This window comes from Neopelma chrysocephalum, unplaced genomic scaffold (genome assembly GCF_003984885.1).
Source record: "Neopelma chrysocephalum unplaced genomic scaffold, ASM398488v2 Primary Assembly neopelma1_59, whole genome shotgun sequence".
Classification (NCBI taxonomy): domain Eukaryota; kingdom Metazoa; phylum Chordata; class Aves; order Passeriformes; family Pipridae; genus Neopelma; species Neopelma chrysocephalum.
Genome location: NW_020897714.1, coordinates 27,966,201 through 27,978,420, shown reverse-complemented (window position 1 = coordinate 27,978,420; position 12,220 = coordinate 27,966,201). Strand labels below are relative to the sequence as shown.

The 12,220-nt window shown below is 47.5% G+C and overlaps 1 protein-coding gene across 8 annotated transcripts in view; it reads right to left on the bottom strand.

The window, feature by feature from the left end:
* IQSEC3 (IQ motif and Sec7 domain 3) overlaps positions 1-12,220 on the bottom strand; it is a 101,504-nt gene that overhangs the window by 25,354 nt on the left and 63,930 nt on the right. For all 8 annotated transcript variants that reach the window (XM_027680649.1, XM_027680656.1, XM_027680655.1 and 5 more), the window contains 2 exons: positions 7,034-8,127; positions 1,969-2,130 (listed from right to left, as the gene is read on the bottom strand). In XM_027680649.1, the coding sequence (XP_027536450.1) occupies positions 1,969-2,130; positions 7,034-8,127 (1,256 nt within the window). The remainder of the gene's footprint in view (positions 1-1,968; positions 2,131-7,033; positions 8,128-12,220) is intronic.

The following is a 12,220-nucleotide window of genomic DNA, read 5'->3' as shown; positions in this document are numbered from 1 at the left end:
ACTGACACAGGAAGAGAGTGAAAGTACCTTCAAACAGCACAGCTACAACCAGCTGAATGTGCATGTTCTTTCTTTCCTGTTTTAGAAATTTTGTGTATATTTTAAGTCTTCTTTTATCTTTGCCTTTAAGGAAGAGGAATCAGACATTTATTGTGAAGAGGGGCTGGCAGCACACAGACTGTTAGTGCAAACATATCATCCATTGCCTGGAGAGATCAGGCACGGGTTTGAACCCTAAATTCAGACTCAGTTTCTTGATATATATTCAGGCACACACAGTCCATGTCCAAGATATGTCCACAGCCGAAATAGCTCAGTCCCCATCTTTGAGCCTTGCTTTCTACAAAGGATGGCAAGGTAAAAAGGATGGCAAGGTCACTCTTTCATAAACATTTGCAGTGGTACAATGAGAGGTGCAGTGGAAACTCAGGTTAATAAGCATGATGGAGTAGGGCCCCTGGCTTCAGTGGCCCCCCCGCTATATGGAGAAACAAGACAGGCAACCACGACACAGCAGCTCCCGGGCCTTGGGGCTGGGAGGCAGATACCAAGTTTTGCAATAGGGACTGTTCTCAGGAGCAGCTGACACAGAGTTTGTAGTCCCATGTGAGGCAGAAGAACCTGGTCATTTGCAGGGATGATGCCAAATTTAGGACTACAAGCTAGCAACAGCATATTGCTATTGCAATATTTCCCTGTCTCTGCAGAGGCTGAGTTTGGACTTCAGCAGATTATCTGTCAGGGGAAGCAGTCCACACATTGCTTGCTGGAGAAAAAGAGGCAATTACTTTTAATTGTGGCTCTCAGCATGAAGAGACTGGAGAGAACATGTGTCTTGTTGCTGGCCAAATCAATACCCATACAGTATATTAAAAAAGAGATGAACTAAAGGTCAGGTACCTGCAGCAATAAGCCACAGCAATTGCAGTGGGAATGAATTTTGAAATTTGGACCTAGATTTGGCTCTTGAACTTTGTCATCCTCCAGTCTTTTTCTGGAATAGAAGTGGTGTGTGCATTGGATTTGGGGCTTCTGTATGGTTTGGTTCAAGAGAAACCACTGCAAAATTCGAGTGAGAGAACATTTTGGAGAATGGGAGAATATAATGAAGGACTCAATGCAAAGGATTTCCCACCTAAGAACTCTGCTTCTGCATAATAAAAGAAAGACCCAGCTGAGTTTTGGTCATCCACTGAAGTATGTCTCTGAATGAGCTAGACTTGAAGGGAGAGAAGTGGCTGAGAGACACAGGGCTTGTGTGACCAGGGGAGAATTGAAGGTAACAATTGAAGGTTCAGTGACTGAACAGAAGCAGGGGGGAAATCTGAGATCTTGTTCTGAAAAAGGACAGTTCAGCTCATTGGAGATTTTGGAGTGGGGATGTTCCTCAGTGCTCTGTGACTGCAGTAGCAATGACAAACCCTTAGTAGCATGCCTCCTCATGCAGGCCTTCTCAACCCACTTCTCATTATCCCTGTAATGCAATTGGACAAACTGAAAAGGACACCCATCTCCAACCTGGACAGAAAGAGAACCAGATGTGTAGCCAGCATTCACTTCTCCCTGCTGGTCAAAGAGCAGATATTTTTCCTCCTCTGCCTCTCTTAGTGCTTCCCAGAAAGCATCAGAGGTGCTTTATTTGGATGGGGTGAGACACCAGCCACAGAGTTTCCCAGACCCAAAACCTCCCAGCATCACTAGTCCTAACCCCTGACAGTGCTGAGCTCCTGCTAGATGATCACAGGCCTTCTGAGAAGAGACTGAAATGAAAGGGCTGATGATATTAAACACAACACTGGGAAATGTGTTGAGGGGTGCCAGTCAGGGAGCAGGAATGGTGAGGTTCCTGCAGAGTGGAAATGGAGGGGCATGGAGGACAACAGAGTGCTTGCTGATGCAGCCAGGAGCACAGTGGGCAGGCAACTCCTCTAAAATGCAAGAAGGAGGGGAATAGGTTTCCACACTTACTCCAGGACATCTCTGTTGAACTGCTTCTTGCTGTTTCCCAGGAATTCCCCAATCATCTGGCGGCTGAGGCCCTTCCGCTGGAGCAGAAAGTGTGCCACCCCAATGGGGGTGTCCGGGATGAAGCCTCGGGAGATCAGGAACTGGATCCCCTTGTCTGGGTTTCTGAAAGGGAAGGACAGACACATGGTGAGTTTGCATGATCTCTTTGAGGCATTATTGCCTCTGGCTCCCCTCATGGCTTGCAGCAATGCAGCCCTTGGTATGTGCCTGGGCTCCTATGAGTTCGTGCCTGTGGCAGGAATGGGACTGGCTGGGAGGAAGAAAAGTGACTTGCAGTGTCCCACCCAGTTGGTGCTGAGGACAAAATGATGGCATTGGACCTGCTGTGTCACTTACAGCCCCTGCAGTCACCTGGTAATCACAAGTGCCATCCCACTGCCACAAAGGATCCTGCTGCATTATACCATGCCTCATCAGTGACTCTCTTCTGCCATCCATCTGCTCCAGAGTCAAAGGCTCTTGTATCATCCCCGTCCCACTGTGTCCCACACAGACAACTCAGGATGTGTCACTACGTTCAGTTATTCCAAATGTAACCCACAGAGAGATGTCCCCAAGGACCAGAGGTGAGAGCTGGGCACGTCACTCTTTGCTTTAGGGGAGCTGGGGTTGCACCTTCTGTGAAGCAGACAAAGGCAAAGATAAAAATGTGTCTGTGAAGAAACTTAGGAGACATTTTTGCCGTGGTCTCTGGGCAAATGAGGATCAGTACTCAAAGGGGGATAATGAAAGGTGGGCACTTTTTCTGTTAAAAAAATAATTCTCTTTTTCATACATTTTCAATGCTCAGTGTTGAGTGACACTTTCTACCTTCCTCACCTGAGCTTGGTGCTGGCTGCCTGAAGTCCCATACTCAGATTTGCTTGTCTCTTCCTCCACTTTCCCCACCCTTCTCTATTGATTCACCCTCAGGCAGAAATCTCTGTGTGTGAGAGAAGGCACCAGGAGAACACTTTGTCATAGATGGGAGGGAGCTTTGTGCAGCTCCCAGACAGAGGGTTTTTCTCCCTCTGTAGTTGTGAGTGCCTCTCTGAGAACAGGTCTAGTGTTGAGTGGGCCCAGTTGCCTGGCTGTGGGAGTGATTTTCTGCTTGATAGTGCTAGATACAGAAATATAGAATGGTTTGGGTTAGAAGGGACCTTTAAAGGCCATCCAGTCCAATCCTCCTGCAGTCAGTAGGGACATTTACTACTAGATCAGGTTGCTTAGATCTCCCTCCAACCTGATCTTGAATGTCTCTACCACCTCTCTGGGCAACCTGTTTCGGTGTTCTGCCACCCTCATTGTAAAAAACTTTTTCCTTATATCTAATCTAAATCGACCCTCCTTCAGCTTAAAACCATTACCCTTTCTTCTATTGCCATAGGCCCCGCTAAAACATCTGTCCCCATCTTTCTTATAAGCCCCCTTCAAGTACTGAATGGACACAATAAAGTCTTGTCCTGGAGAACAAAAGCCTCCCTTCTTTTGTCCAGGCTGAACAACCCCAACTCTCTCAGCCTCTCCTTGTAGGAGAGGTGCTCCAGCCCTTTGATCATTATTGTGCTCCGTTCTGTACTCCCTCCAACAGGTCCATGTCCTTCTGGGGAACCCAGAGCTGGATGCAGCACTCCAGGTAGGGTCTTACAAGAGTGGAGTAAAGGGACAGAATCTCCTCTCTCAACCTGCTGCCCACACTGCTTTTGATGCAGCCCAGGATACAACTGGCTTTCTGGGTTGTGAGAGCACATTACCAAGTCGTGTCCAGCCTCTCATCCACCAGCACTCCTGTGTCCTTCTCAGCAGGGCTGCTCTGAATCCGTTCATCCCCCAGCCTGTATCAATACCAGGGGTTGCCCTTCCCACTTGGGGGGTAGTGCATGTCTCAACAAGCACACGTTTGTGTGTATGTATGACCTGTACCTGCGGATCTCTTTTGCACCCTACATGTTTGTCAGAGCCTGTGTGTCTACGTGTTTTGGCTTGCTCCTCATGCCTCCTATAAGCACATGCTTCTATGTATCCTGGGAGTGGCTGTGAGCCTATGTGGTGCCTGTCCCACAGGACAGACAAGAACAAATTGTACATGTGTATTGTGCAAGAGGTTTTCTTATATTTCAGTCTGCCACGCTGAAGGGTCTCCGTCCAGGTGAACTCTTGCTGAGGTGAATGAGTGCAATGCCAGGAAGATCGCCACATTCCTTGGGTTCTCTGAGCTGGTGAGTGGGGAGAGGTAAGAGTGTGACTTCGTGAAAGGATGCCACACTTCATCATTAACCCAAATTCAGGGTTCTTTGTCAAGGCTCAAGGAGTGAGTTTGCTCAGGCTGTTTCCTGGGGTAGGGAAAGGATAGGATGAGATTTCGGAGCACGTGAATGCATGATATGCACAGGCACAGACTCTGACACTGTCAGGTGCTGAAGTATGTGGGTGAGCAACATATGTCTAGCTATAAGGGGATCAGCATTCAGCAGAATGGCCTGCTCCTTGCAGGGGCCTCATGGGCTGACAAAAAATGGATGAGCTTGAAATAGTTCTGCTTACTGTGTAATGTCAAAAGAAAATATCCTGGGCAGTGTGGCATCCCTGGGGAGAGTGGCTGTGAGAACAATCAACCCATTAAATGTATGAATGGGAGAGCTGCAAGACCTGATACCGAAAACCCCAGGCCTTCTTCACAGAAAAGCAACAGTACAGCTTCTTCATTATCACACAGACCTCCTGGTTCACCTTTGAAGAGCACAGGCAAAGTTCCCTGCTAAGTGCAGAGGTGATATAGTCAGGACAAGAGTCAAGTTAACCAACGGGGATTCATAAAATGCACATCCACCTGCACACTTTGGTATTTGGCAATGGACAATACAGTGTTCACAAATGAGGATGAACTCAGCTACACCAGTGTGACTCCAAAGCCACTGGACTGACTTTGGATTTACTCCATAGGAGTTGGGAGCTGAATATGGCCAGAAAAATGCAGCTCATGTACTGGCATGGATGTGCAGATTTCAGTAGAGATGGCACACACAATGCAGAGGATGCAGAATAAAACAGTCCAGCTATGACAGCCCTCCTGCACTGCCTAGACTATAACTCAGATACACTTGCACAACACTACTCTTCCAGTAACAGCAGCCTTTCATCACTTCTTCCTGGGATTCAATTTGTTCCTCACAAAATTCTGATAGCAGCACAACATCTCCGCCACTGAACACCTGCAGATGTATCCCATGTACTGCAGTATGCAGCTTTTACCCAGATGTGTAGCAAACAACTCCACTTCCATCTCTCCTGAGCCTGGTCTCTGCTATTCTTTTTACTGTTGCAGGGGTGTTAAGCACAGCCAGCAAATGCTGCGGGATTCCTCACGTCCTGCTGGCTTTCCCTCTGCCCACGCAGCCAGCTGCCCACACACACTGAGCTATTACAGCAGTGCTGCAGAATGAAGCACTCTCCGTTCCAGGGATTTCACCCCCTCACTGTGCAGTGGGGACGGGGAAAGTGCCACCGCAGCACAGCATCCATGTGTTCCCAGGGGCTGCTCCAAGCCTGAGTGCTGCTTTCCAAAAATGCAGCACAAGGCCAGAGAGACTGTGCTGCTGGCAACTGCAGGCTTCCAGCTTCTGGTCCAGGATGTGCGCACACACAACCTCAGCTCCATGCCCCATGGGTCAGTGCCCACATTGCAAACTCCACAAGGGTAAACTGGCTCCTTCCTAGACACTGACAGGGAAATCAACAATCAAATGTCTGCAGAGAGCCCGACAGCCTTCCCAGCCCCTCGGGTGGAGGTGAACTGCAGTGTCACAAGGGGAGCCACGTGTCCACTCAGACACTGATCAGAGAATAAAAAAACCTGCACTCCCCAGAGCTAACAGGTTAGTTTCCTCACTCCTGTCCTCAAACCTGATCTCAGAACCAGTAATACATCATCCTCAGTTCTGTAAGAGTCCCAGATCTGTCTGATCTAACATTACTTCAGTTCTGGATGGGCTCTGAACCCAGCCCTAAAAATCTCTCTTCCCGTTTCCTGCCTCGTGGACTCCACAGCCTTCATACTACATACGTATAAATGCTTTGCATTGCCCCTTCATCTGTCCAAAACTTCTGCCTAGGACTGCATAGTCATCAGTCCCCACTCTGACCAAAAGTCCCATGCTAATGTGTGGTAAAACATTCTTCTAGTATGGGTACATTACATCCTCACCATTAGGTGACTCAAATGGAAATCAAGACACCATAAGATAAGAGTGTGATGATGAAGAAAAACCCAGTACTTCTCATGACTTGCATAGATGAGAAAAGTCTCATCTAAAGGCAACAAGCAAATCTAAAGGTCCTTATAGGAACTCAGCTGCTTTCTCCCAATCCACAATAGGCTACATGACCCCATGAGTTAACCTCTTCTTGTGGTAACCTCTGGGCTGCTCTGCTTTTGCTTTCACACCTACAGCCTTCTCATAGGATATCGAACTCAATTGTGTAAGAGACAGAGATGACTAAACCTGGTCTGTAAGGTGCAAATCGACCCAGATATCTGAAGGTAAATGACAGCCAGAGATGTAATTTTGTCATTATGACTCACGCTGGGCTAGCTAAGCTCAGCTCTACTTCTCTCTCTCTTTATTTGTAATTGTCCCATGTTAAGGAACCAGGGCTGAGTTTACCATGCCAGCTATGTTTGTTCCTTTCCACATAGTGGAGCAGGAGCCTAGATCCCAGGCTCAGCTGGTGGATGCCAAATGGAAGGCAACTGGGACTGAAAGTACAATTCTGAGAGCATGGGCACTAGTCATGGAGCAGTGGGCTTGTTCCTCTGTTAGACAGAAGATCAGGACAACACTTGTGAGAGTATAGGGAGGAAATTTCTGGGCAGCCAAGCCGTGTCCTTCATTGCATACCCAGATGGCCATGCCCTTGAATATGAAAGAACTTCCCCAGAGATGGATCTAGACCAAGAGTCTGCCATCACCTGCTCCTGTGAGGCCTGAAATAGGTTGGGAAACACGACAGAGAAAGAGTCACTTACATATTGAAGAGGTTCAGTCCAATGCGGTAGAGGCGCTTCCTCATGGTGTCTGTGGAAAGCGTGGGGGACTTGCAGCTCGCGGGGTTCTCGCAGTGGTACCTGGGGAGGCTGAGGATCATGGCCTGCAGTGCTTCTTTCGAGGACACCTCAGAGGCTGACTTGGCTGAAGTGGAGGTGCTGCTGCTGCTCAGCTGCTCTGAGTTGTCTGCATTTTCAGACTCAGAGCCTTTGCTTTGCCCCGCCTCATTGCCAGCATCAAATTGGAGCTTCTGCACTGCCATCTGATCAGTCTCAGCACTGCTGTCTCCCGTGCCATTAGTACTGACATCCACCTCGGTGAAAGTGTGGCTGTTCTGGAGAGCTCTGGACTCAGGTAAGCTCTCTGGAGCAGCTGGTGGTTCACTGGCTTCTCCCTCCCCTTCTCCTGGGCTTTCTTCAGCTTTGATAGCTTGAGAGAGCCCAGCCTGGTCATTGCTGCTGAGGCAGTTTGCCATGGACACCGAGGTAGATGACGAGACAGAGATGTTCTTGTTGTCAATCTGGACTGTGACATCTCGAAAAGCCATCATGAGAGTGCTGCTGCTTTTGGGTAGAGTATCTGGCAGGAGACCTTCCTCCTTCTCCTTGTCCTGCAGCTCAGCTTCTAAGTCTTGGTTTGGCTGCATTGAGCTAGCACTGAAGGTCTCCCTTATCTGGTATGAGCCCCCATCTTGCAGGGAGCACATGGTCTTCAGGCTCCAGTTGCTGAGGGCATCATCGATAGACTTGGCCAGGGACTGAACTTGTTCCGTGAAGGAGTCCTCCAGCTCAGTCAGGGCCCCACTGATGGTGGCGGGCAAGGACGGGGACCTCACCAATGGGATGCCGACGAAGTTGTATCCCTCCACCAGGGCTTTCTCCGCGGAGAAGCTCTCCGAGTTCTGGACGCGGACTTTCCTCAGGGAGATGCGGCGTGGCATGCGGCTCTCCAGCAGTGAGTTGCGGATCTTCTCAAAGTTCTTGCTGAGCTGGTACTGCCGGAAGGCGGTTTGGATGGTGCAAGCTGCCCTGCGAGACACCAGGTGACCGCCGTATTTGTGCTCTAGCATTTCGATCTGAAAGACACAGAAATGAGATGGCATTTTTTGCTAATTGACTTCTGGTGGCTTTTTGTTACCCCTGTTCCTATACTGATTAGGGTTAATGACTGTCAAAGGAAGTTCTAACACTGAATTAGCTGAATTGCTTTCAGGGCAATGCTGTGCCCATGATTTCAACAGAAGGCTCCCCTTCGGGCATGGATGGCTACAACACCAACACTAGGAACCTCCTCACAGCTGTAACATGATTGTGTCTCTTTCCAGAGTGCCAGTCATACAAGCTGGAGCCCGTAGGTGCCCTTCCCTTGCAGACCCACTTTTCATGGCCTTTAGGGCAAGCTCATCTCTGCAAATACAATATTCCAGCAATGTGTGTTCCTACTTTCCTGCTCAGCAGTGCTCTGTTAATGTCAAGCATTATCTCTTGTCTCAGAATGCTATTAATGCTTCTCCCCTCCTTAGTCACCTTAGGAAATACTCCCAGGGAAAGGATAAATCATTCAGAAAAAGGGAAGAAAATTTAATTTTTAAATGCAGAAAATGGTGGCTTGATCATAGCAGCTAGTGAGAAACAACAGCTTCCATATAAGTTAGTGGAGGCTGGGCTTGTTCTGAGTTTGTGTCTTTTAAAAAGCACTCTGAATCCCAAAGTGCCTTTTTTCCTGATATCTGAGTTTTTCAGGTATCAGCCAGCAGTGAAAAGAGAAGTACTCAAAAAAAGAAAGACTCTCAGTTTTGAAAGGTAAAAAAATCTGGATTTTAAATGTTGAGACAAGATATTAAGAAAAAGCAGGAGGGTTTACCTGAGCTGGCAACAACAAACACACATGTAAATACATAAACACATACACACAGCTGAAATGCCATCTCAACTGGCTTCAGCAAAGCAGGTATGTATGGCCATTTCTCTGCTGTAGTCCAGAACATATACTTTCTGGTAATCCCCTCACTCTTCCCCTGCACTTAGGCTTTCACTAATGTGCTACAGGAGGATGTCAGATGATGTGGTTGCAGCGAGTGACTGACAGAGGACAAGGGGGACAGTGTGAAGATGATCATGGAAGATGGGATTGAAGAAAAAGAAGGATAAACTCAAACTGCACTCATTGATGTTTTGGTTGTACTATGAGCTAAACTCTACATTGCCGGCACTTCAAAAGGCAAAGGGCAGGTGCAGACCATAGTGTCTATATGTGTGTGCACACGTGGAAAAGCCAAAAAAAGGTGAAGTGCTGGTTAAGTCAGGCCTGAATTAACAGAGGATTCACTGCATCATTCATGTGGGGAGTATGAGCTCATTAGCAGAACTGAAGGACGAGTTTACTGTCTGCATCCTCATCCCCAGCCAGATACCACTTGCCCCCCAGCATGCCTTGTTGGCTCAGTACACAAGGAGAAGGATTGAGCTCACACAAATCCGAGTTTAAGTGCAAATTGATTTTGTAGTCAAAGGGAGACTGAGGCATGAGCCTCAGCTGACAGAGTCATGTCATATTGTCTGCTTTCTTCTTCTTCCTTTTTTGTAACATTACGTAATTTACAGGGAGTGATCTAGGTAAAAGTGAAGGCCTGGTCTGACAGATGTGAGAAGTTTAAATCACCTCTGGAATCTTTCCAATACTAACTACTCTGGAAGTAGGGGAAGATAATATGACCTTGAGAGAAGTTAGGAAGAGAGGAACATGACCCCAGCCGCAGCAACAGGTCTAGGGATCCTGCTGCACTGGATGTGAGGCTGCCATTTATGGAATGGAGCGGGGAGGGGAGCACATCCTTTCATATTTCCCACTCTGGACATGAAGTAGGGAACCTTTGCCTTGTGCTCAGACATAAGGTAGGCTTCTGTTTTCTGTTTGCCTTGCCTTCAAGCTTTATGGATAACCAAGGACTCTCCTTATCCTCGGTGTTTGTTATGGCAGGAAAGAGGAATATAGGACCAAAAAGAGATTCTGGGTAGTAAGCAGAAGTGTTTTGCTGGGGTTCTTTGTCTTGCTTTTCAAAATTACCATCTCAAGGCCCACCACAAAACCAGCCACATATCTTTATCTCCTGCCACATATCTTTAAAGTTGGTCTGCCTGGAAAGAGACTGAGCCATCCCTTGGCCCTTCCCTTCAGGAGGAGGGCTCATGCAGATAAATGCAAATTAAACCAGTAACCTGAAAAGGCCCAACCCAGACGGTTAGTACTGACAACTGACCGTGAGCATTTAATATAATGATCTTGTTAATGAAAATGTAGAGCTAATTGTGTTGGGAGGGAAAGAGGAACAAATGGGAGGGGCAGGTACAGCTATCTGAGGGACAGAATAATAGTAAAATGCAAAATAAAGCAGAAGCGAGAGCCTTACAATCATCTGAGGTTTCCAAGGAGGTGACAGCCATTCTGCAAACATGAAATTCATATGCTCTGATCTTATTAGAGGCCAAGACGAGATGTCATTGCTGATCTGAAGTAAAAGGCCAGTTTACCTCATGCAAGGACAGTTCCCCAAAAGGCAGACTTTAATAACTACTGAGAAGACATCCTTCTGAAAGTCTAAAGGAACAGTGCAAGCTATCAGTACCTTGATAAAAATCATCACCAGCTTTTTGCAGTCCATAATCTCAGTCCTCCAAAAGGGCTAAGGTGTTAAGAAGCAGAACAAGATCTAAAATGAGAGGACTCCCAAACTAGTCTGTTTTCCAGCTCATTCCAGGGGTGTAAGGATGGATTCTGTATGTGGTCCACTGCCATCTGGCCCTGTTAAAAGCGAGGGTAATCCTACAATATCCTGCAGCTGGGATAACAGGGACAGGGACTGTACCAAAGGATGCCTGAAAAGACTGGCAAAGCCAGATGCAGCACCCCCACAGAGAAGTGTGCTTCCCACTCTTGCCTTGTAGGAGCAAGTGTCTCTCTCTGTCTCCTTGATGTAGCCCAGCCATTTACTGTTTACTGATGCCTGAGATGTACACATTTGCTATCAGGTCGAGCTAGCTGACAGTCCAAAGGAATTAAGGATTTCACACAGCTGTGGCCTGTGTTCTTCCTCTCGAGAGGAGGAAAGGACATCCATTAGCACCACAGCAGTCATAGGTAATGGAGATGTATGTCTGGCTGGCCGGAGGAACCTTCTCTTCCCATTTGAGAGGTGAGAAAGGCCAGACATGATTGGCCTTCTCTCACTCCTAATAAACCCTATGAATCACAAGTAATTGCCTACTTAAAGCTACTCTTCTCTGGGGAATGATCCGACAGCCGGCGCCAAAGGAAGGGAAAAGCAGGAGAGGGATCGGGGTGGATTTCAAAGAATAATTAGCTTAATACATTTCTGGGCCTCAAAATGAACACTCATTCTGAGCAATTCAGGCCTTGTGGCTGAATTAGAAGTGGCTGGGAAATATCCATTGCCATGAGGGATTGCACATGAAGGGAGCTTTAACAAGGTCAGCCTAAGGCAAGACGAAGTGCCAGGCCTGGATATGGCCAAACATTTGAGGTGCACACCCCTTGGCTGTGTTGCCCATAGGCATAAATTCATATATCTGCCCGGAGAAAATGGGCCTGATCTTATTCTCAGTTAGCACTGGTTTTCCACCAAGGTTGCCACTTAGCATGGCGATGTGTCACCATGTTAGCAAGAAGAGAATCAGGCTCAGGGACAGAATCAGAGTCACTCCAGGCAATGCATGCATTGCAAAAAAAAATTAAAAAAAAAAAGACATACAGAGCATACATGTTCTCTATCACCCTTTCTTAATGCTTCTCCCTCCCTCCAGCCTTTCACAAGGGAAGAACATTGCTATAAGGGCCATGTGTTAATGGGGTATTTTCCTTCATGCCTGGGACATCTGCCACCCTTCAGCACAACCCAAGAGTGTGTATGACAGGAAGCATGCTCCTCTCTCCTGATACCCTCCATTTTCCCAATATTCAATAGAGTCTAAGCATAGGGGAACTCTAGCACTTTAGTCTCCATTCCAACCTCCCAGCATAGTGTACTTCTGCTCAGTGCACTGTCAGCAATCTCTGTTTCATGGGATAGAAAGTAAGGAGAGCCATGAAGTCACTCATCAACCTGGCAGTATGATGCTGAGGGGCAACGACTGGTTCAAGCCTTGCAGAGG